The sequence below is a fragment of the Lampetra planeri genome, chromosome 4 (genome assembly GCF_965212315.1).
Source record: "Lampetra planeri chromosome 4, kcLamPlan1.2.h2, whole genome shotgun sequence".
In the NCBI taxonomy this organism is placed as follows: domain Eukaryota; kingdom Metazoa; phylum Chordata; class Hyperoartia; order Petromyzontiformes; family Petromyzontidae; genus Lampetra; species Lampetra planeri.
The window spans coordinates 13,352,407-13,378,939 of record NC_136110.1 but is presented as its reverse complement, the minus strand read 5'-3'; the positions used below and the strand labels follow the sequence as shown (position 1 = coordinate 13,378,939).

At 44.9% G+C, this 26,533-nt stretch overlaps 1 protein-coding gene across 1 annotated transcript in view; it reads left to right on the top strand.

Annotated features, from left to right (window-relative positions):
- The window catches only part of CRTAC1 (cartilage acidic protein 1), a 634,231-nt gene that overhangs the window by 581,979 nt on the left and 25,719 nt on the right, over positions 1-26,533 (top strand). The window contains exon 13 of the mRNA XM_078593311.1: positions 20,392-20,434. Within this exon, the coding sequence (XP_078449437.1) occupies positions 20,392-20,434 (43 nt within the window). The remainder of the gene's footprint in view (positions 1-20,391; positions 20,435-26,533) is intronic.

Below are 26,533 nucleotides of genomic sequence, written 5' to 3'. Positions count from 1 at the left end.
AGGATTATTCAACATCACCTTGCCTGGCACGCTGAGGAGAGGCTTGCGGAGCCGAAATGCGGTTTAAGGAAAGGGCAGTCCTGCAGAAATGCCATATTTTCTGTCTGTCTGCTTTATTGACCTGATCAAGGCCTATGATACCATCAGTAGGCCTGGGCTCTGGGTTATTATTCGTGCTTTAGGAGTTCCTGACCCTCTGCTCACGATCATTAAGGACCTTCATGATGGTGAGCGGGCCCGGGTAAAACTATGTAGCCGGGAGTCGGAGCCATTCCCTGTTCACCTTGGGGTGCGACAGGGATGTCTTCTGGCTCCCACATTACTTAACATATTTTTTGACCACGTAGTTCGTGAAGCCTTCGATGGTTGTACCGAAGGAATTTCCATCTGGTACAGATAGAATGGGAGGCTGATCGATGCCCAGATGCGGTCAAGGGATGGCTCCCGTTTGGTCAACCACGTTATGTATGCTGATTATTGGTAATTGCTGCTCATTCAGAAGTGGAGTTAGAAACGCTGCTGCTGAACCTGGAGCTTGCCATGAAGAGGTGGGGCCTTAACATCACCCCCACCAAAACTAAGCACCTGCCTGGATATTTTGTACCATCGGACACTCCATCCCCACAACTCCAAATTGGTGATGGGGCAGTTGTGGAGAGAGTGGAGAGTTTCCCATACCTGGGTAGTGTGCTCCTGGCCGGCTCTGGTTTGAGAGCAGAGGTCTCCGAATCAATCGAGCGGCATTATCTTTTCATCGGATGCATAACGCTGTGTGGAAGCTACCTGGTCTGTCGCTCCTCACGAAGCTTCAGGTATTCTCGGCCATGGTCACTCCCTCTCTTCTTTATGCTTGCAAAACGTGGACCCCCCTAATGGAACATCTTCGCCGGTTAGAAATATTTAGGTTGGCCTGCCTACGATCCATCCTGGATTTAACCAGGCTGGATTGTGTGTGGAGCTCTCACAATGTCCTTGAAAGATCTGGACAAAGTCCCATTGGTAAGCTCCTCCGGCAGGCAAGGCTGCGTTGGCTGGGCCGGATAGAGGGGGATAAACGGGCGCGGCACGGGCTAGAGAGGAGATGGAGTGATGTGGCACAAGAGAATGTGGAGCTTAGTGGACTTGCCGATGACTGGTACCAGCGGTGTCAAGATCGGCCTCTGTGGAGGAGGCTCGTGAAGGACGCTACTCGACAGTTGGAGGCAGTCGCCCTCCAACAACAACGGAGGGCGGAGGAGCGACGCTCACAACAACGAGCGGAGCGCCGGATGGCTAAAGCACAGCAAGTTGGCACAGTAGGGGGCACAGGTGGTGCATCAGCCAGTCATCTCAGTCAGTCGACCTGTGGCACCTGGGTCTGCCCTGTGACCTCCTGCCAGAGGGCGTTTGACACTTCACATCGCATCAACGTGCACATAGCCTGGCACAAGGGTCGTGGTGATGTCATCGCCACTTCGTGGCAAATGGCGGTTGTTGGTGAGTTACACTCCCCACTTAATAAATCAGGAGAGTTTTGATTTAGTCTTGGCCCTCCCCTTCGTAGAATTGGCTATACATTGAGCTGGCATGATGGCAAGACAAAGGGGGGCGGTGTGTGACACTGTCCAAAGCACTCTCTCACACTCCTGTGGTATTTCATTAACACTTCGTGGGGGGATCATTAACACTGCGTGGGGGAATCTCTGTGTTCTAACGTGTGTAAATGTTGTACTGTTATTATTGTAAATCTCTTGGGCCAAATTTAAGTGTGCCATCATCTATGAAGCAGGATGAATTGTTGGAACAAGTTCAGCTGACCTATTCTCTAAATACCTACATGGAAATGAAATGTTGGACTTCTTTCGTAGCCAACCGTGCTTATCGGGGGAGCAGGGAAGGATAACTAACTGAACACATATTCCTCGATTATGGAATGAAGATTTCATTGTAGTTGTGTTCACCATGAAAAGAGCTAAAAACCACTTTAATAATTACAGGCCCATTTTGATTTATATGAAACATTCACAGTGTTGCAGTTTTCGTTGCCCATTTAAGTATCTTTCAACAATTAAAGGTTTTACAACTCTACAAAAGCTACGCAGCTGTCAATTGTGCAGTTATATTAGTGTCTAAATAAGCACGTGTAATGACACACACTAACTTAATTGCTTAATGGAAGGCCTTTGGGCACAATAAGAACACTACTCTCGCGTTTTTCTGTAGAAGATTCAAAATCGTTAAATTAAAATGATTACATTTGAAAAATAAGTTGAAATATGCATTTCACACATAAGTCATGCTCTTCAGCCATGGTCAATCCACTGGTGGATGAATCTTTTCTAGCATAGATGGAGAGTTGAAGCCAGTTAAATATACAACCGATTTTGCTTTGTTGTTGAACATTATGGTAATAAAATTAATAGACTTCTGTTCTTCTCTACCCATAAAAATCATATATTTTTGTCCATCAGCATATGTATGGCTTTTCTCTACCAATATTATTTTCCAGGCACATACATTGCCCAAGTGCATGTTTTTCTTGTTTAAACAAATACTGTTGGATTATATTAGTCTGTAAAACCTAGCGGCTTGATGGACTAAAACATTAAAAAACTATTTTTACGTGGAGACACATGAACGGAGGTCTATTTATTTACGCAAAGAACATGTTTGCTTCTATTTATCTGCTGTCTAGGTTGTTGTTTGAATTCACAGGTTTCAATGTATATAATAAAAATGCGCATAAATGACACGCACATTTCTCTTTTCAGTGATGTTTGGATTTTCACAAAACTGCCCCATTCACACCTGAAATTCATGCTTACGTGCAGCGCAAGCATTATCAATATATAATGGTTGCAGGCAGCGGCCTGGCTGAAAGACGGCACGGGCACTTTGTAATTCCATTTTTCTTACCAGTCAGAACATTGATTTATATTTAAAGTACTCCCAGACAGGCTGCTATGGCCAACAAGAATTTGTCTGTCTAGCTGAGGGGATGACATATGTTCGGTCTTTATATAAAGAAATAATTGTTATGGCATGAACATATTGCTCATGCCACTGGAGATGATGGCTCTCTGCTTGAATAATTATTTTAACCGGTTCCTCACACGAGCCGCATTAGTTGGACGTCGGGCTTGTGGCTGCATCTCACACAATCTTAGGGGGTTAACCTATGAACTGACTGCAGTCCAATAGTTGTTGCTATAAAATAACCAGAGGTGTTGGTGAAGTGGCAGACCAACAGTTGTAACCACTTCAAACTGTTATAATCAGATGCTTAATTTGTACTGGAGGAAACCGATGAGCTATAAAGCTCTTGACATGTCCAGTAGTAACTGTTGGTCCGCCACTCAAGAATGTTTGTCCGATAAATGTTTTTGAGCACAGCTGGCTGAGGTTAAATTAAATGCGTGTCTATTTTGATTGAAATACCGAGCACCAATGACCTTCAAAGATGTGTTTGTGATTGCATGTTTAAGTCGTCGTTTTTAAAATATTTTTTTTTAAAGTTATTTAAAATTCAATTGCGATAAGTGATGACGAGTGAGCGGATGGCTCAGAAGTTTCATGTCATCTCATCTGAGTTAAAAGTTTTACAAATTATTTTGGGAAGTGGTGTCGGGACTTAAGTTGAAAATACGTGGATAATGACTTACATCCAAAATCGGATTACTTTGTTATGAAAAAAATAAGGATGGACAAATATGTTTTATGGAAAATATTTTCCTGAGTATTCAGTATTCTCCTGAATATTTGTTCGACCAATATTCAGGAGAAACCAATATCCTCTTCCACCGGCACTGAGAGATCCTGAGTTTGATTCAGGGTAGCCACTCATGATTAAATGGCATCCTCAAGTTTAGTCTTCTTCTTCTGCCGCATGTAAAGAGCAACATTTACAAGGGAAGATCGAGGTTTGATATCCAGTCAAAAACATGATCAGTTCCGGAACGAAAATTGGTGAATATAAGCTTCAGATTTTAAGCTTTCGTAACTGCAGGAATCCATACTCTTTGTTTTTTTCGGTAAAGTCATGTAGGTAGACAAAATAATAGATGACGACGTTTCGTTGCATCTCCGACCAGCACCAACTAGCCAGTGAGCTGGAGCACGTACACCAAGCCCTGAAGATGAATGGATATTCAGACCGCACAATCCACAAAGCTGTATCCACAACCATGGAGAGAGAACGATCTGAGGACCTAATCAAAACCATCACCTTGCCATACATAGCAGGGGTTACCAAAAAGATTTCCAAAATATTGAGCAGGCACAAGTTTCCAGGTTCGGTTCAACACAGTACACAAAATCCGTGATGTGATCCCATCTGTGAAGGATGTGATTCCTGACATACAATATCCTGGTATCTACAAACTAAGTTGTGTCTGCGGCAGCAGTTACATTGGGGAAACGAAACGACATGTCTCGGACCGTATTCGCGAACACAAGGCAGATTTGAAACACGGCAGAACCAATACCTCTGCCATAGATGATCACTGTTTTAACGCAGTAGGCTCACACGATATTGTTTTTTCCGAGACCAAGGTACTCTGCAAACCTTCTTGTTACCATCAAAGATGTGTCCATGAAGCCATCCAGATATAGAAACATAAATCATTGGAAGGACGTTATTAACCAGGAAAAGTCTTAACTGGCCGTAATGTTTCCTTCCTATCTACCGAGTTTTAGCAGTTATTTCCGACTCTCTGAGTTGCATTGCCAGGTTGGATGTCTTTGCATTGGCAGGCTGGATGTCTCACTGGCACAACCACCGCTGCTCCTTTCCCTCGATGTGGCGGTAACGCTCGTGTTGTAGCGGACTGTTACTTGCTGCGGTGTTTCTATGTGTGTCTCTCACGATCACTTGTGTTGCGGTCGGTGCACTTCTCTCTCTTCCACGCGTTTGTGCGAGTTTCTGGCCCCCACCCTCTTGCCTGGTACGGCGGCCCCTCACCCCCTTTCCCCCCCCTCCCCTGTCTGTGCAGCACCTCGAGGCACGTCTCCCTCTCCTGCTCGTTCTCTGGCCCCGCCCTCTTGCCGATCAGGCAGACCTCCCCCCCTCCCGGGTCTATATATAGTGCCGTGTCTTGCAGCCGGCTTTCTCTCTCACCTGAAGACGTTCGCTTACGTTGCGATTGAAACGTCGTGATCTATTATTTTGTCTACCTACGTGACTTTAATGAAAGAACCAAAGAGTATTAACTTCAGAACTTTATTATGTCTACCACCGCAGTTCACCACCCACCAAGAAACAGTGCAGCAAAATATCAAGTGAATGTAGCTTTCTCTAGGAAGGCAGCTTCAATACGATTGGCAGGCCTCATATGCTGAGTTTCTAACTGCTTTACTTTTCTTCACAAAACTTTAATGCAGAGTTGTAACTTTGAAACATCAGCCAGGAGTCACAGCAGGAAAGCATCAACCATCACCAGTCTGTCTATAGCGATAACGTGAAGCCATGCCATTACTGTAATTATACTATCCTTGGAAAGTTTTGTTGAAACAGTCAATAGATATGAAGCTGCACAATTTAGTGTGAATTGAAGTATGATATTATTTTAAAAAGTACTCTCATTGTTTAAAGAACACCTCAAACTCGACAGAAAATATCACCTGCAATATGTAATTTATAAGCTACAAGTGCAATATAAGACATAAATGTATTACGGTTTAAAGTTATGCAAAAAAATGCATCCTGACATCCAAATATATGTCACAAACAATGTTGTTGTGTCTTTTAGTGCAAAACTTTGGCTTATTAATTGAAAAAAGCTTAGACGAGGGTTATCTAAACTACAGCCCCAGGGCCAAATCTGACTCGCCAAGTCATTTAATCTGGCCCGTGGCATCACTCAAATTTAATTACAAAGCCTTCCCTCCATGGCTCTGAAATGAAATTAACTGTCTTGTCAAATGTGTACGCTTTGTAGTCATGTGATACGGGGGGGCGAGGGGGAGGGCTGTTGTGTGGGTCAGTGGCTGCGCAGGCTTCTGGGTCAGACCTTCAGCATCATGAGCACAGCATCCTCGTGCTTTAATCTCTCCACATCGTTCTCTCGTATCTTTCTTTTGAATGAATCTACTTTCTCACCCATGACAAATTATGCAATTGGGATTACACTTACAGTATCAGTATTCATCGCCCCTTTCTGCCAGACTAATGACCACGTGCAGGCTGCTACTGAGTGAGCCCCTCACTGCAATGCACTTAATCTCTGAATGAATTATAAATGTAACCAAATTTTCTTTCCATCCTCTACTACCTTACCCCCATTTATTTTGGCTCTGTTCACAGTCTAAATATCACTCTGTTCTTTTGTAAACATTTTCCCGTGTTGTATTAAAATTACAATTTTGGAAAAAATGTAACGCAGATGTAAATTGAAAGCACAATCCATTTAATGGAGGTACCACCGGCCAAGATTACATTGAGATGCAGAGCACTTAAAGCTGGCAGGAGACCCAGGTGGGGATGAGGTGGAAATGAACTGTGTTGCATCACTTAAAAACATTGGTGGGTGTTAGAATTTACTTTGAAATAGCAACACACTTGCAGTGACCTCGATATAATTAACCAACACATTATATATTTTCGGTTTGCTAAGCCAACGACCAACATTTGGTCGCCATGTTGATGACACTCACTGTGGTGTTCCATGGAAGAGGAGTGGCCTGTGAAATAACTGTCATCTTCCGCCCAAAGGACTGTGTAGCGACGCACTGCGCCAGATATCAATGTGAAGGTGGTGCGTCTGTGATTCACCAACTCTCAAAGTAAAATAATGCCTTACATCACTTAGATAACTTAGAATTTAAATCACTTAGAATTGAATCTCTAATAGTTGCTTTCATAGGCCATATGGAATCATCAGCTTTTTAGGTGAAAACAAGGATCATAACGATTTAAAGGGATTCATCTTCTTGGTTCTTTCGGTAAAGTCACGTAGAAGGGAAGTAATACAATAATAAAAATAAAACATGATAAAATAATTCTCACGACGTTTCGGCCACAACACAAGCAGCCGTCCTCAGGTGAAGACCAGGTCTGTCGAGGCGACAGCGTCTAAATGAAATACCACCACGCTTGGAGCGTCTATTTAATCTGGGTTGGAAGGGGGGGGAAATGCGCCTTGACAAAATAATCTGCATATCAAGAGGAATTTAGCATATTTATGGGAAATGCAGGAATGTGAATAGTGCTAATATGTGAAATGCGTAGGAGGTGGGCGGGGGGTTTTCAAAGTCATTTTATGCCTATGCATTATGCAGGATTAGCCCGACCTTTTGGAAGAGGTACGTAGATGACACTTTTGTCATCTGGCCACATGGCCGGCCTGCTCTAGACCAATTTCTCGACCACATCAATTCCATACACCCAGCCATCAGATTCACCATGGAAGTCGAAAAAGATGGCAAGCTACCCTTTTTGGATGTCCTAATTAAAAGGAGACCTGATGGTTCAATGAGCCACTCTGTCTACAGGAAAGCCACCCATACGGATGCTTACCTAAAACCGGATTCCCACCACCATCCATCCCAGAAGAATTCCCTCATCAAGACTCTATACCATAGAGCCCAATCCATTTCCGACCAGGAACACATTGCCAGTGAACTCAAACACGTACGCCAAGTTCTTAAGGCTAATGGTTACTCCGACTACACAATCCGCAAAGCCATCACTCCAACCATCAAGAAGGATCCTGTTGAGGAGCCTCTCAAGACCATCACCTTACCCTACATTGCTGGGGTCACAAAAAATATCTCCAAAATCCTGATTAAACACAAGATCCACGTCCTATTCAACACAGTACATAAAATCCATGATCTGGTCCCGTCTGTAAAATATGTGGTTCCAGACATACAGTACCCTGGCGTCTACAAACTAAGTTGCCTCTGTGGTAGCAGTTACATTGGAGAAACCAAACGATATGTCTCGGACCGCATCCGTGAACATAAAGCAGACTTGAAACACGGTAGGACAAACATCTCAGCTGTGGCAGATCACTGTTACAATTCAGTGGGTTCACATGATATTGACTTCTCCAAGACAGAGGTTCTCTGCAAGCCATCTGGCTACCATGAGAGATTCGTTCATGAGGCGATCCACATATACAAACACAGAGACAATTTCAACCGAGCAGATGAATTCCGGCTTAGCAATCATTTGAAGCTTCCAACCACCACTCTCCCATTGACATATTTCGTTGCTTCCTCTTAGTACCTTTCACGCGACGGTCAATGGTATAGTGTATAATAATAAATAGTATTAAAGTGTAATGTTTAATACAATTGTAGTGGTGATACGCGCTGGGTGTATACGTCGTGTGCCAGTGCGTATGTACGGGTGTGTGTGTGGTGACGCGCGCTGACGGGGAGGAGCAGGCGTCAGTGCGCGGGTGGGGGTAGTGCTGCTGATTGGCTGTGTGCCGGTGACGCGCTGAGAGGGAGTGATCGGGTGGCAGCGCGGTGTGATTGGTCGGGGAGTGGAAACACGCGCTGGGCGGAAACGGATCGTAGAGATAGCGCGTGGTGATTGGGTAACTGAGGAGCGGTGCCGACGTTGAGGTCCGCATCCGCTCCGTCTCCCGGGAAGAAGAGATATATAAGGTGATGCACAGAGGAGTAGGGGGGCAGAAGTGGAACCATCTAAGAATGAAGACGAAGGTGCAGAGATAGAGCCCGGAGAGGAGAGTAATGGAGAGGAGAGTAATGGAGAGGAGAGGAGAGTAATGGAGAGGAGAGTAATGGAGAGGAGAGGAGAGTAATGGAGAGTAGAGGAGAGTAAGGTATAAGTGTGTAGCCAGAGAGAGAGAACGGTCTACACGAGCTGAGTAATGTATAGTGTGTAGCCAGAGAGAGAGAACGGTCTACACGAGCTGAGTAATGTATAGTGTGTAGCCAGAGAGAGAGAAAGGTCTACACGAGCCGAGTATGCATACGGTGTAGCCAGAGAGAGAGAAAGGTCTACACGAGCCGAGTATGCATACGGTGTAGCCAGAGAGAGATGCAAAGTCTACACGAGGCGAGTGGAGAGTGTAGCAGAGGCGCAGAGTCTACACGAGACGAGAGAAGAGTGTAGCCGAGGCGCGGAGTCTACACGAGGCACAGAGAGCCAGCAGCACAGAATCTAAGAGAGTCAAGAGAAGCGTAGGGCGGAGAGAAGAGGTCACGAGTTGTACCGTTGTATGGTGACCGCATTGTGAAGAAGAGAGGCCACGCGTTGTATCGTTACAAGTCAAGATTTAATAAAAGAAGTGTGTTCCCGTCAAGGAGTTTCCTGCCGTCATTTTCCAATACTTCACAATGTATAAAGTAATATATAGTATCGTAATTGTATAGTGAATATACAGCAGTGTGGTATACAGTTGGGTGGGTAGAATAATACATAGTGTAATATTACACTATTGTTTATTCTAAGACATAGGGTAGTGTATAGTAATACAGTATACAATTTAATGTTGGGGTTGTCTATGGCAGCATATAGTACGGGATAGACCCGTGTGATGTAAGGAAAACGTTTAGTTGGAAGCACATTATATTTTTTGCGACCTAGAATTGTAATGTATTGCTTACGGTTGGTAGCTCAGCTTATTGAGAGTATATTTAGCATACTGATGATACTATGTAGTTTATACTTTAGCTTTTTACGTGGTTGTTTAGTTACTGCAGCTACATACTATTAACATTCCTTCCCTTTATTAATGCTACCCCTACCCCCTCCCCTTTGATGCTGCTAATCCTGCATAATGCATAGGCATAAAATGACTTTGAAAACCCCCCGCCCACCTCCTATGCATTTCACAAATTAGCACTATTCGCATTCCTGCATTTCCCATAAATATGCTAAATTCCTCTTGATATGCAGATTCTTTTGTCAAGGCGCATTTCCCCCCCCCCTTCCAACCGAGCTTAAATAGACGTTCCAAGTGTGGTGGTATTTCATTTAGACGCTGTCGCCTCGACAGACCTGGTCTTCACCTGAGGACGGCTGATTGTGTTGTGGCCGAAACGTCGTGAGAATTATTTTATTATGTTTTATTTTTATTATTTTATTACTTCCCTTCTACGTGACTTTACCGAAAGAACCAAGAAGAAGGATCATAACCTTATCGTGGTGGTGGGGTTTGTGTATTCCAATGACCCCCACAGCTATGTCACCTGTAGTCTTGTACTCCTGGTAGTGTCTCCTTTGGTGAACAGGTCTGGGGGGAGGTTCCAGACAAATAACAGGCCGAACAAAACAAAACAAAGCCACTTATGAATGGTTCTGAAATATAAAAATCAGAGAACCTCGCTTGGACACCCCCCTGGAGCCAGGCTTGGGGGTGGTGTTCACTGGCAAGCGCCTGGTGGCCGGGTTACCCCATGTAATCCAGTCGGGCCCAGCCAGAAATGGCTGCATGGCACCGTCCTGTGGGCCCAGCATCCGCAGGACGAAGGGTGAGGGTGGGTGTGATGCCAGCATGGCAGGGAGAGGGAAGGTATCGGATGGATTGGACCTTGGCAATGGACATGAGCTATTGGGACGTGGAATTTCATGTCACTGGGGGGGAAGGAGCCGGATCTGGTGTAGGAAGTGGAAAGGTATTGACTAGATATAGTCGGTCTCACCTCCACACACAGCATTGGCACTGGAACAAAACTTCTCGGTCTCTCTCCTATTCCAGAATAACTCCTGGTGAGAGGCCCCGTGTGGGTGTGGGGAAACCCACAAGCCGTTAAGTTGGAGTTTTTCCCAGTGGATGAGAGAGTCGTCTCAATGAGTACTTCAGCTCTCAGAAAGGAAAACTTTAACTGTTGTCTGTGCTTATGCACCAAACAGCAGTTCATAGTTTTCGGCCTTCTTGGAGACTGTTGGTGCAGTGCTCAATAGAGTGCCGCCTACCGACTTCATAGTCTTACTGGTCGACTTCAATGCTCACGTGGCAAACGATGGAGCTATCTGGAGAGGCGTGATTGGGAGGAATGCCCCCCCCCCCTGATGTGAACCCAAATGGTGAGATGTTATTGGAATTCTGCGCTAGTCACAGAATGTCAATAACAAACATCATGTTCGAACACAAGGATGCTAATAAGTGTACTTGATACCAGAGCACGATGGGCCAAAGTTCATTAATTGACTTTATAGTTGTGTCATCGGACCTAAGGCCATATGTTCTGGACACTCAGGTGAAGAGAGGGGCAGAGCTGTCAACTGTTCACCACCTGGTGGTGAGTTGGATTCTACACTTGGGGCACCGACCAGATAGACGTGGAAGGCCTAAATGAATACTGCGGGTTTTCTGGGAATGTATGGCGGAAGACCCAGTGCAGAAAGATTGCAACTGCCACCTCCAGGAAACTTCTCCTACACTCCAGGGGAGGTCATGGATATTGAGTGTGAGTGGACGATGTTTAGGACCTCGATTGTCGATGCAGCTGCAACAAGCTGTGGCTTGAAGGCAGTTGGTGCCTGTCATTTGCGACAACCCTAGTGGTGGACACAATGGTGAGGGAAGCTGTCTAGTTGAAGGAGGCTTTCTGAGCTATGCTCAGAAAAAGGTCTCCCAACTCGATTGAGAGGTACTGGCTTGCTAAGAGGGTGGTAGCAGTAGCAGTTGCCGAAGTGAAAGCCCAGACGTGGGAGGGGCTTGGAGAGGCAAGGGAGAGGGACTATCAAGTAGCCTCAAAGATGTTCCGGCAAACTATCCGACGCCTTAGGAGAGGTCAACGGGACATGGCCCAGGCTGTTTTCAGTTATGGTGGGGTAGCATTGAACTTAACTAAGGAGATAGTTGTGAGGCGGAAGGAACACTTTGAGGAGCTCCTCAACCCGGTGGACATGCCATCCTCTCAGGAGGCAGTCCTGGAAACAGCTGGGGGGTCGAATCAATTACAGCTGCTGAAATTGCTGCGGTGGTCCAGGGCCTTCATAGCGGCAAAGCTGCTGGGGTGGATGAGATTTGGCCAGAGTTGTTGAAAGTCCTGGACATTGTAGGAGTGTCGTGGTTAACACATCTCTTAAATGTTGCATGGAAGGCAGGTACAGTACCTCTGGATTGGCAAACTGGGGTTGTGGTCCCCATTTTTAAGAAAGGGGACCAGAGGGTGTACTCGAACTACAGAGGAATCACACTCCTCAGCGTCCCAGGTAAATCCTATGCCAGAGTGCTGGAGAGGAGGCTCCGCCTGGTGGTGGAGCCTCAGGTTCAGGAGGAACAATGCAGATTCCGGCAGGGTCGTGGCACAATGGACCAGCTCTCTCTCACATATATTGAGGGGTCATGGGAGTATGTTTCTCTGGTCTACCAATGCTTTGTAGACTTCGAGAAGGCATATGACCATGTTCACTGCAATGTCTTGTGGGAGGTGCTGCGGAAGTATGATGTACCGGTCACGCTTTTGCGTCCCTCTATTCTCGGTATTAAATGAAAGGCATTCACTGTGGGCGTAGGACTCTGCTGGGCGTGCATCTTGTTTGTGATTTTCATGGACAGGATATCAAGGTGCAGCCGAGGTATGGAGAGTATCCAGTACGGGGGCACGGAGGAGGCGTCTCTGCTTTTTGCAAATGACGTTGTCCTCTTTTCCTCATCAGTCTGTGATCTCCAGTGTGTAATTGAATGGTTTGATGCCGAGCGTGAAGTGGCTGGGGTGAGGATCAGCACCTCCCGGGAGATGGTGGATTGTGCTCTCCAGGTGAGGGATCAGAAGCTGCCCTTAGTGGAGGACTTTAAGTACCTCGGGGTTTTTTTTGCAAGTGATGGTAAGCGGGAGCGGGAGATTGGCCGGCAGATCCATGCAGCATCCGCAGTGTTGCAGGCACTGTACCATTCTATGTTAGTGAAGCTGGAGCTGAGTTCTCGAACAAAGTTCTCGGTTTACATGTCGATCTACGTTCCAACCTCATCTATGGTCATGAGTTTTTGGTAATGACCGAAAGGATGAGATCGCAGGTACAATGTGCCAAAATGAGGTTTCTTCGCAGGACTACCGGGCTCACTCTCCGTTATCAGGTGAGAAGCTCGGTAAGCCTCAGAGTCGAGCTGCTGCTCCTCCGGATCGAGAGGAGACAGTTGAGGTGGTTCGGGCACTCACTAAGGATACCCCCCCGGTAGACTCCCCCTGGAACTCTACTGGGCAGCACGTCCCACTGGGCGAAGAGCCCGGGGCCGGCCCAAGACACGCTTGCGGGACTATGTTGCTCGGTTGGTGTGGGAATGCCTGGAAATTCTCCAGGAAGTGCTAGAGTCCATCGCCAGGGAAAGGGAGGTCTGGACCACCCTACTCAACATGCTGCCGCCACGACCCTCACCAGAACAAGTGGATTGAGAAACTAATGAACGAACAAAGTCGTATTTCAATTTCCAGTGCAGTACTATATTGTTTCACAAGAGCAACAACTCATAAGATTGAATACTATTTGAATATGGTGGCATCATCACTATGTGAAAGGCTGACATTTACTTTTCAATTGCTATAAAACTACAACTATTTTGCGGCTGCATTTTTTTTAAGTTATCAGGTTTGATTCATGTTGATGTGGAAAGTTCATACAGAAAAAAGTTTACTCTTAGAAACTTTTCACTAAATTGGGGTTTGCTGGATTCATCCAAAGATAATCAGGTCATTCCATGGGGCTAAAGAAATATGAACTGCGATTCCATCTTGTCTCGCATCCAGTCCTGAGGCAGGGACAGAGCGCGGAGTTTTTTTTTCCCTGAGCATTATGAAGTTAGCATATGAGTTGAATCCCTTTATGGGGCTGATGAACCAGGATCCATGTGTGTGTATTTATCGTATAGTTCAAGTTGGGAGGTGGGGTAACGCATACAAATATTGTGTTTCCCTCAGACCAACTAAAATGATCTGTGGACAAAAAATATATATTTTTAATATTATTCCAGTGAAATGCCTCTTAACCTTGTTAATGTTTGAGATACTGTTGGCAGATCCCATTTTACACACATATTCAAGATAATTAACTCCCTTTTCCAGCAAAATTCACCGCAGATAAACATTTACTCTGCATTTACTCTTATTTGAAAACGGTGTGGTTAATGGGACGGATTGACACCCGCTGCGACCACTTCCAGACACGGGAAGTTCAAATAGGATGAATGTATTACTTGCGGTGACCACCACTTGGTGAGCCTTTTTCTCACTGATGAACACAAATATCTGTTGTCTGTGTTTTAGAAGATCGATTAGGAGTCGCAGATAACAAGTTATTACTAAGACAATGCCTAATATAAGTTTTACTGCATTACCAGTTACTGATGTAGTTAATACATGAGTGGAAATCTTTCCTTCGTCGCCAGGAATAAAATTGGCGGCCCTGTGTGGCAGTCTCATATTTTCCGTGGTCCATTGAAGCCCACATTTCTATTCTATTTAATTTTATTTATTTTCCACGTAAGGCCCACTGAGCTTTATAGCTCTTTTTCGGAAGTGACCTGGCCACAAATGATAGCCACTCCACAAAGTGGCTTAACATGTGGAAATGTATAGCAGCCAAATACTCTAAACGCACATTTCTAAATGTGGACAGCAAAACCAAATATACAGGCGTCAGGGTTGGGATTGAACCCACAACCTCATGTATACCAGGCGAGGTAGTTAAAATCTAGCCACCGCACCTCCCATGCTCCAGTGCAGCCCATCCCCTCACAGTGCGAGAATGAAAGAGCACGAGGAGGCACTGGCTTACTTTGCATTTCCTGTGATCCTTTCTCGTTATGTCTTCTCTCCATCACGGACTATTGATGTGAGCGAGAGAGGCGAACTCATACTTGAGTAACACCGCTCCTGTGTGCCGCGTGGCAGGTATATTAATCATGATTGTTGATCATTCATTACAACAATTAAGAGTCTGCTTGGCTGCAGAGAGTGGAACGAGTTGTGTTCGTGCAATTAAATTAAAAGCAGTCAAATGTAACCATTTTTCGTTATTATTACATTCACCGCACTCCTGGTTAAGGACACTCCTCCGTGGATTGTAAATCCAATTACTCATATCGGGAGCAATGCTATAGCACAGATGCTTCATTTGTGGCCGCTAAACAAATAAAATAAATCATAGACGCTGACGTAGCCCGCTTTAAATTATTTAACGGCATGGAATACTTGCATTGTCTGTCCAGCAAAAGCAATGCAGTCGAGCAGTGATTGCTTTACTCTGAAATATTTGTGGAGTGGGGCAATTTGCGATGGAATGTTGGGTTTTATGGTTAATGTTCTTGTGAAAAGCTAAACATAGCTGAATAGAGACCAAACCCTCTGTTATGCCTCAACTATGGCCATTATGTTTAACATAGCTCAGTGGGTTGGTGCACGCTGGTTTCAATTAAAGAGATGTGTTTTTACACTTTTTTAAACACTATAAAGGCATAACAAAATGCTGTAATACAAGTACAATAATGTCCGTATTGTGTCTTTTCACTTCAACCAGAACGTTTTGGAACTTGAATGTGAGCACCCAACACGCCAGAGTTCGGAATCAGATACAAATGTAATTATGAAATCTATATATTTTTTAAAGACACCCAGGCAACAAAACGTAGCCAGGATATTTTTAGTCGCAGGTAATAGTAAAATGTTGCCTCCTGCCTACGACAATAATACAGAATGGCAAACTGTTGCTCTTATAGCACACAATGCACTCCTGTGATTCCCACAGAGTCTAGCAGATGGTTACATTTAAGCTCAGTGACAAGAGCATGACGAGGATTTGTTTCATATATGCATATACAACACCCTTTGCTTTTATTCATGGTATTCATAAAGTCAAATTTTCACATGCATTCTCACCACAATGCATTCAGAATATAACGTTCGATCCTGCTCCAGGACACCACTATATCACCACACTAGGGCTGGATTAGGGTATCCACACAAACGTAAATTGTTTGCCTATGTTAGTAGCTTTGAACAAATCTGCAGTGGCTTCTTTGTCCACATGAAGCCAAGCGCCAGGGTACGTGCACACACGTGCGGTGTGTATTAACGCTGTTGTGTGCGCAAGACTTATTTTTCTAATATTATAAATTAAATATATATTGATGATCATGTTTTATTCATAATAGCAATCACATGGCGCAAAACTGATATTGATTTGTGGACAAGTGATAGGCACCAAAATGACGCTCATTGGTATACAAGCCTTTTCAAAAATTAATTTTTCCAAGCATTATCAATTATGTACCTTGTGCGTTGGGTCTGCGCATATATTAATATAATTGTAAGTGTACATAAAAAATTACATCTGAGTTTCAACACCAACATGCTCATGGTTATACCTTTTTTTTCCAATGTGCAAAACTATGCAACTGATGCTGCAATCAATGTTGCATATATGATGCAACATCAGTTGCAAGTGACGTTGCGTAGTGTTCGGTAAAGACGTAAACACATTTACGTTATTTACAATTTTTGTTTAGAAATAAATGCGCATGTCAAACACGCAGACAACAGGAACACTGTCGCGTAATGTCACCCACCTGAGACTGAATGTGACAAATGTATTCCTATCAGGTTGATTTTGTCAGTATTCACAGCGAGGTGACCAAACTCCCACTGGTGAAAATATCCTCGCAGCTATTAAAGGATGTTATTATTAACTGTCTACGTTTCCAGAGATTGTTTACACTTCTCTTTGTGGAATGCAACTGCGGTTTATTGTGCCAAGTATGATAACACCTTAGGTGTCATTGTATGTGAAAGCTGGTCACCGTTTGTCTGGACACCATTGGTGCCCTTCCCTTGTGCACACATTGAATCAAGCAGCCATCGTCAGCTGAGCAGAAATGTAGAATGTTTAATGCTAAATAAATTAATTGCCACATTTGGTATTGTTGCCATTCTCATAGTGCAAGGATATCATCAACAAAGTATTGTGGTTCACTAGCAACGTATGGAGTAGTTTTACAGTAGTGGGTGATGTTGCTACATGTAGCTTTTTACCATAAGGTAATTTGTTTAACACGTAGGCTTTCGCGACCAATGTTATTCATAATCAACGTTTTTGGGTTTAGATCGCGTTATTTATAAATGTGTCGTAACCCTCCACCACCCGACACGGCCAATCAGTAAAAAATGTGTTACGTTGACAAAAGACAAATAGTTCACTGCTTTAGCCCACCGGTGTGTTGAAGCCACAACATTTACAATTTGAGTACGACGTTTCGCTGGTAATTGCATCCAGCATCATCGGGCAATTCGCCAGAATTGCCCGATGATGCTGGATGCTGGATGCAATTACCAGCGAAACGTCGTACTCAAATTGTAAATGTTGTGGCTTCAACACACCGGTGGGCTAAAGCAGTGAACTATTTGTCTTTTGTCAACGTGACACATTTTTTACTGATTGGCCGTGTCGGGTGGTGGAGGGTTACGACACATTTATAAATAACGCGATCTAAACCCAAAAACGTTGATTATGAATAAGGTAATTTCCAAGTATTTTTTCAAATTTGAATGAAGGCCTTTTTATGTCACGTCAGAACGTCAATTGTCTGTTCATACTTCACCACACTGGTCAGTGTAGGTTGTGTGAAGGGTTGGTCGAGGGGGGTGCCCAGGACAGGTTCAAATATCAGCTTTCCACCAATGTTGGTGTTGGCCCTGGCCAGAAATTTAAACCGAGGTCGTTGTGTTCACATTGTGTTGTGCTAAACCACTGCTCCACCACCCCTTTGCAATTTAACACGTGTGTCCAAAAATATTATATCTTTTTTGTTTGTTCCAGAACTGCATTTCTTTAAAAGTTAAACACTTATTAAATTGAAGTAATGGAAATGGCAATTTCGAGTGCAGCAAATATTTTTAATATTTTAACTGAACATTTCTGTTTCTGGTATGGCTCTGTGAGTAGATTTTCAATGTATTGTTTTGCATGTGATGATCTAAAAATGTGATTTCATTTTATACAGCAGGGGGAAACAACCCTAAATATACTGGGCCATAGGCCCACAATTGGCAGTCAAGCGGGAAGTTGTGTTGCTCCCGCTGGTGTATCGAGTGGCCAGGCATTGGACCGGACTTGGCAGATAGCAGCACATGAGTGGCTGAGTAAGCGGTAAGGTCGCAATGGGTAAAAAATTGGACAGGAGTTGGGTGGGGGATATGCCACAATGGATTTTGTTCAAAGGCACAGGGTGCAATGAATAGGTGCAAAAACCTTGACTGGAAATGAAGCAAATGGCAAGATCGTGAAGGGTTGAGCCAAGTAGGTTGTGAGCGACTAAGTAGTTGATGCCTTCATGATTGGATAGACCTATGTCGCAGTAGGTATTTGAGCACGTGATCGGATCATGTTGAGTATCCAAGTGTTGTAATCCAGTGCATTGGAGGCAAGGGGATTGGTGCATTCCCGCACCTCCGATTAGTACAGTTGGCAGCATATGGTGCAAAAGAAGTTCAACATACCTGCATATATCACGTAGATTGGTGAAGCTCCAAAACCCACCGGGCTGTCAGGAGGTGGCAGCTCAGTTAATTGTGGGAGCCAGTGATGGAAAAGAAGGTGTAATTATGACTGACATAAGAGCCACCGTGAAATCTCCATGCTGTGAAGCATGTCTTCTTGAATCATGATGTTCATTCTTACTATGCCACCCTAAGAACAACCTTAAAATTCCTTCATCTGATCACCAAGAAATGTCACCTTGGCATTGGGGGCAGCCCTCACTAATCTTACTGAAAAAGATGAAAGCGAAATAAACACAGAGTGGACAAGACCCTAAGCCAGTGTTCTTCACTAATTTTCAGAGGGGGCCCACATTCGCTGATAAGACATCAGTGTGAGGGCCACCACACCACCTGCAAGATAAATTAATTCACATTTGTGTATTGTCGGGGGCCGCATTTCAGGGGCCGCACCAAAGGCTACCAGGGACCGTCAGTGGCCCGCGGGCCTTGCAGTGAAGAACACTGGCATAAAGCATCGGTGGTTAAAAAACAGTCGTGGGAGTTGCTAAATCTAAATTTAAAAGTAAGTATACAATGGGTAAATGTTTAATCTGAATAATATTTTGATAGGGTTATTAAACTTAAACATTTATAGTTCACATTCTGTTCCAGGAAGACTCAGCCTTTCGTCAATCTGCGATGGACAAAAATTCTGGAGTACCACTCTGTGGGAAGCCAGCAATCGCCATGCTGTGGGCAAGACTGGCTCCCGCCATGGGAATGTAGAATGTCTACTACTAGCTCAGGACACATAGGCACTTCTCAGTCTTAAAAAAAAAATTGCTATAAAATTGAAAGGTCATTGAACTCAATCATTTAATGCCCCCATACAAATGAGAAAAAATACCAAGAATGTTACGGTGTACCAGCGATGGACACCGCTCGGTGATGGCTTTGCAATGTTAAACTGCACATTGGAGTGTGATAGACTTTAAACCGTCTCGGTGTAAATGAAAAACAAGTCCGCTTAAGTACGCGAGGCATTTGCAGTGCTGACTGTGGGTCATCTTTCTTCACTTTGCTGAAAACTATTGTGGCCATCTCGGTGCCAAATATAATCCCCTTTATCATGTGGTTACATAAACACAGTGCGTTACGGCTGTACACTACATATAAAACAATTAGAGTGAATGCAGAGGAGGGGGCGGGGTGTTATCACACTTTTAGGCACAAGATACACAAGATGTCATCTTTACGTATTGATTTTTTATTTGTTTCTAAAATATTAATGAGGAGAGAAGAGCCCCATGGGGTATGACATCTCATTTTGAAAAGATCAGTAGGAGACAGCGTCAGCACTTTTAAGAATTGTATAAATATTTCAACAGCGAAATTGTAATTTTATAAGAAGAATGGTTACTTTCACTGACACCTACACAAGCCTGAGGTTTTGTTTTGCAATGTTTGTATTTTTATGGTGAGTCTCCTTTTGATTTAAAGCTGCCTATGCTTATCCGTTAAGGAATGTATGTGGTCAATGGGAAATTACCAATATATCTAACCGACACATAGAATAGTTTCAACAATAACCGAGTAAGGCGAGTGGGCTGAATGCCTCTGCGGTTGCCTGGTACGATGAGTGATTAAAGGCATTCACCACCATTCCTTATGTGCACAAGAGCAGCACAAATGCCAAAAATGAAATCATATTATTTTACTGAAATGCTGCTGAGAGGTGCAATTGCTTTATAATGAACACAATTTGCCCTCTAACCAAACTGTAAGGAACAAATACATCGGGCTTCTTCATTCTTTGATACTTTTGTTATCTAAGCTGGCTTGACCTATCACATTCAGCCAAGTAAATGTAATTCCTTTGTTACAAATAATATATCTGACATGCTGTATTATAGTATCAATGAAAATAAATGGTCTTGACTGAAAGAAAGATAACCATAGCAATTTTAAATGCAGTGACATGGAGTCAACCACACATCGTTTTTTTTTCTCTCCCCACAGTGTGGAGAAGGATTCACCCTGAATGATAATGGAAGATGCGTTGGTAAGTACATCTCCCTGCAACAACTCAGATGCTGCACCATGTCCAGAGACGGGAATTTAATAGATTTTACCTAAACACGTTGCTATACTTCTGCCGTGGCATATTGGATATCAGTACTGCAAATTTACAATCCAGAAGTCTCCCCGTTTGATTTCCCGGCGTGGCGGTTTAAACAGATGGCCAGGTTTCATTCATCCTCTCGCCTTTGTCCATCCAGCAGTATAAATCGTGACAAAAGTACTGAACTTACACACATACATAGTCAATTGGCAAGTCGCGTGTAGGGTGGGAAAATTGTGGATACTCCCACCCCTTCCAAGATATTTGACCAGCAATAAAAATGAACCATAATTGGCTGTGTCGGGTAGTGGTGGATTTAACGACACATATTTCATGTGATCTCACCCAATAAACCTCTATCATAGATAATATTGGTCGCGAAAGCCTACGTGTGGAACTTAAAATGAAAGACTCCGTCAAACACCCACGAAAGAGCACTCCAGAGAGCTCCTTCGAGTGGACCCCCTTCCTGCAGCAGTGGCGTGAGCAAGCAATTGTAGGGCTGCACCTTCACCCTAGAACTATTCCAGCAAATTGTTATTTTAGTGCCTTCTTTAATTTGAATTCCATTTTACAATCTCGAGTAGCCTGTTTTGGAGCAACGTAATGCTGTCCTCCCCCCGCACCTCCAATTACCACGGTTGGCTCACTGTGTTTTTCTCTGTATATATGTCTCTACCATGCGTCTCTCTCATGTCACTTTGGCTTCATATGTATCTCTCTTTCTCTCTATGTGTTTGTCTCTCTCGATGTGTCTGTATTTACATGTCTCTCGCTCTGTTTCTTTCTCTCCATGCCTCTCTCTAATGTCTGTCTTGGGCCCAAGCTAAAGCCCTTCTTGCCCCATTTGCAAGAGACAAATGGGGGGAGAGGCGACAATTCTGCAAAATGACTGCTGCCCAATTCTTGGTTGAGCATGGAGACACTTTGAAGATGAGGTGCTAAGTGTATCAGCCAATAACAATAAAGCTAGTGAAGGTTTGGGCGCTCCGGGAGAACATTTACCCAATAATGCAGCGGGGACGTTTGTGGCATATCTATTTATTTATTTGCTGCTGTGGCCAAGTGAATCTGAGAGCAAGTTCCCACTTAGCCTGCGATGGAGGCACCATAGACTAGAACGCAAGGAGTTGTCTGGTTATTACATGGGTCTCTTGGGCAGCAAGTGAGTGGGTGATGTGGCCTCGCCGCTTAGGCGTGTCGCCAAATTTGTCTGCTCTGTCCGCTGTATAATTACGTATGTAAGGCAGCTTTACATAATATTACTTATTTGTATAGGGTTTTTTTAAAGAGTTAATTTCGATTTTGTAATTTAATTGTAGTCCCGTTATATTTTAAGTGACACTTTTAAAGTGCCTTCATGAGATACCTGCCCCCTGTGCAATGCCCGAGAGGGCTGGCATGACCTCATCTCGCTGACCTTGCAAAACTGTTTAAAGGAGGTCCACACGTCTTATCTTTTAGCAGTCTTCACCCCAAATGTGCACTCTTTTAAACTCCAGTCCACCGCACATATCCCCTTTTGCAATCCCCGTAACAGCCCTGTGTTGGCATCACGCACCCTAATATCTCGTCTACTACCGAACCTTCTACAATCTCCCTTCACCTCTGCCCACGTTCTCTCTTTTACCATTCTTCTCTTCACCTCTTTATCCACCTTTAACTATCTCTCATTAAAAATGAATCCTGCTCATTTGCTTTAGAATTACCAGGCTCGTCCCCTGGCCCTTTTCTCTTTCCCACACTTCCCAGAGTGGCTGTTAAAGCGGCCAATCAGGGCTCTCGTCCTTACATGCTCCCAGCCACGCACCCTGATTTTTCTAGAGTTTCCCGTGTTCAGAAACTCTTATTTTGGCCGGCCGGCGGTTTATTTTTAATTAGTGGGGAGTGCATCCCGGTATCCCTCACATCACCCTTCCCCTCCCTTTTTTAGGAGTATCCATCCTCGGCTTAATCGATCTATGCTGTAGAATTGAAACTCCACACAACAGGGATGCAACTCGATGGCGGTTGTGACATCAATAGTGGCAAAAACATGAAAAGAGAACATCAACAAAACACTACATGCCAATAAAACAACACCACGAAAATTGTGGCATGAGTACATTTCTGGGATACCCGGAATAGGTGCACTCATGAATACACGTGGTGTGGAATAGCTGAAGGCCACTCCATAGGTTGTTGAACTCATGGACTCGGCACACAGAACAATGATATCTGGCTCCCTTCGACGGAGGTGTCCCTGGATGCAACTGCCATGGCAGCTGCCGCTCCACCATCCCGTCAGCCTGAGCGCGGTTGGGAAATGTGTGCACTTTCTTAGTCTCCATAATATTGCAGACATCTTTAAGCAGTTTGGGATGAGAAATCTCTACCGTGGTCCGTTAACCAACACTCTGGAGGACCTTTGCCGAGCACATAGCCATTAATAAAAGCGTCAGCGATGGATTCAGCTGTCTGATCCGGTCGGGGCCATGCCATCCGCCAGTAGGTGCAGTACTCAACCCTTTGCAAGTAAAACATTATTTCCCCTGAGTGTCTTTTTGAGGATGACCCTAGCATGTCCAACGCTACCAATTCATTGACCCTGGACACCAATGATGGATTGCAAGGTGCTGCCTGGGGTGTGTACGGTGGTGGCTCCCTGCGTGTGCGCTCCTGGCAGGAAGCCACCCATCGATCTACATCGGGCGTCGTGTCAGGCCAAAGATATCGAGCCCACAGGGTTGGCAGGGGATTCCGACCAGCAGGGTGGAGGAGCTGGGTGTCCACGACCACCTGACGTAGCAGGTGTGTCGGAGCTACCGGTTGACGACGCTGGGCGGCCCCATCCCAGCACGCGAGGAGACCCTTTTACTGCACACAGCCGGAACTGTGTTGCGAGCCGACCCACGCCTCCTCAACCTGATGAGGTCACAAATAGGAGGCTGTAAGGACACGTCTTCAGCCTGCTTTCGCTGCCAGTCGGCGAGGTTCCGCCACAGGCCGTAGTCATTCATCGGGTCCTTGGGCACACCCAAAAGGGTCATTGACTGAAGCAACCGCCACCTGCTCGTCAGAGTCTGCGGGTCTGCAAGGAGCAACGCCGATAATGCACACGCAAGGAAGCAATGGTGGCAGTCTTACCAACGCATCGGCATTTGCATGCTGCAAGCCCTTTGTTGTGCACAACTTGGTACAAGTATTCCTGGTGTCGCTCCATCTATCTGGCCAGCTAGCCTGACGGCTGGTCAATACGGAGTGAGCACTGCAAGCCAGCGTAGTCTGTGCGCACTGTGAATTGCCGTCAATACAGATAGGGCCCAAACTGTTGCACAAAGTGAACTGCGGCCAATAGCTCTCTATGGGTCATACAGGAGCGCTGTTCTGCCGAGGACAGCACACGACTGCCATAGGCGATGCCCACCTCTCATCCCTACTGATCTTATGATAGCACGCCTCTAATTCACATGTCGCTAGCAGCTGTATCGAGCGTAAAGGGCAACTTGAAATCAGGGTGTGGCAGGGGTGGAATGTATATGAGATCGCGAATGCAGCTGCAGGAAAACAGCTTCTTCTGCGGACCTCAGTAGAATCTATGATTACCCCCCCTCCCCATGTAGAAGATGCAATGGTTTGCAATGGACACAACTTTTTGATAAATCAACGGTCGTAAGAAACAAAAAACCCCAAAATCCGCAGACCTTGGACAACTCCGTAGGGGTCGGCCACGTTCGTACGTGGCCAACCCCTATGGCTACCCCGATATAAGAGACCATAATGCCGCAGATAACGCACTGAGGACTGCAGCAGATGGAACTGCGACAGCACAAGCTACCCAAATGCTCTTTTTAAAGTTCAGTCAAAAACGATGACATTATCCAGATAAATCAAACAGGTCTCCCGCTAAAGGCCTGTGAGCACTTAGTGGCCAACACCATCTGGAGACCCATAAGAAAGGCTGTTAAGTTCAAAGAGTCCCTGCGGTGTCCTGAACGTGGCTTGGGGCCTAGATTCTCCATCGATGGGTACCTGCCAAAATCCCAACAAAGTTCCAGAGTACTCAAGAAATGTGGGTCCCACCAAAGCATCTCCGATTAGCACATTTGGCTACGTGTGGTGCAAAAAAAGTTAGACGTACAATGCGTGGTAAGAGGTACGCGTCGGCCATCGTGACTTTGTAAAGCCTCCAGAAATCAACGCAAAGCTGCATCGAACCGTGAAATTTCTTGACGAACAATAACCGGTACCTCCCTCCCCCCCGTACACTACCCCCCGCCCCTGTGGGCTGGGGAATAATGAAATAATCTTTGCACGCAACATCTCCTGGAGCACCTGATGCACCTGGGTCTTTTCCACTGGACTCATCCTATGCAAGTTTAGACGAAGAGGGGGAGGGGCATCTCCTGCAACAATGTGAGGTCGGCGGCCGCGGAGCCGGCTACTTGTGAGTGAGCTCGCCTCACTCCGCCCGGCGGTGGCAGACTGCAGCCCCGGTGGCTCGGTCTCGCTCCCAGACAATGGCAGTGGTGACGTTGAACTGCCTGGGTCATCACTCGCTGCAGAAACTCGATGAGCACACGTTGGTTCCTTCGCTGTAGTCTCTGCCGGCTGACGCAGCCTCCGCCTCCCCCCCAGCCAAGCAATATCTCCACCTTCGGGACTGTCATACGTGACTGGGTCAACCAAGGTGGGGCGACTCTTCAACGAGTTATCCCACCGCTGCCTTCAAATATAAAGGAGGTCCACGTGTCTTGCCCTTGAGAGATACGTTATTGTCCGGCAGTCTTCACCCCACGCTTGCACTCTCCCACACTCCGTTCTGCCGCACGTCTATCTTTGGGCATCCCTCGCAAGAGCCCTGGGTTCAAGTCACGCCACTCTTATATCTTCTCTCCTCCCAAACCTTCTAGAATCTCCCTCGACCCCTGCCCAAGTTCCCCCTTTCACTAACCCTCTCTTCGCATATTTCTCCACCTATAACCTAGTTTTCCCATTATTCCTTTTCCTGATCTTTTTCTTACTCATCCACGCGCTTCCCGGAGTGGCTGTCGAAGCGGCTAATCAGAGGCTCGATGTCTTGCATTCTGCAGGCCCATCTCCAGCGTCGGTAACTCCTCTCTTGGCACTTCAGCTGGTTTATATCCAGCATATTTCGGCATCCCTAACAACTGTATCTTTCATTGCCAGTAAGCAAATATATTGTTTTATGTTGTGTTTTATTTCTTGTCTCTATTCGTGGTAACCATAATACCTGACTGATGCCGTAATTATCTAGTGTACAGTTTTCAATTGTGAAATAATATAATGAAATTAATATCCAGATAAATAAAGAGTAAATCGATATGAATGTTGTTTCTTTATTAATCAACTTTACTTTTATGCCTCTATTGTCAATGGATATTTAGAACATTCTGCGGTTACAATCAATATTAGAAATTCATTGGGTGACCTTTCTTGAACATTCGACATTTATAATCATTAACAATAACAAGTGCAAATATGTAATAGGTTGAAGTGATTATTTTTCATAAGGAGCAGAAGTTACATAAGTCTGGCATTGCACCAGTAATGTATATAGAGCATAATATCCTTACAGAGCATAGTATTAATACATCTAATTATACAAGACTACTATATTATTTTAAAAAAATTAAGCGTAAAAAATGGTAATGTCAAAGAATGAAACATGTACAATTAATTATTATATTGTATATAACGTATCATTGTTCATAGTGATTTTCGACGGGTTAATACGGTCTAATCAACCATCATTACAGTCACGTGAACGTCCGCTTGCCCGCGAGCTGATTTCATCGCTCCGTTTCCACGGGAGGCATCCTCTTGGGTGTATTCCCTCCCTTGGCCCCCTGCCTGTCCGGTAGTCTTAGCCATCATCCCTCCCAGCAACATGTCCTGCCCAAGGCCGCTTTTCTTAACAGTCAATATGATATCTCTAACCCGGCATAGGCTGTCTAATCCATACGTCCCTGTCCGCGTCTTTGAGCGCACTGTTATTCCAAGCATGCACCTCTCTATGCTCATCTGTGCACTCTCTTC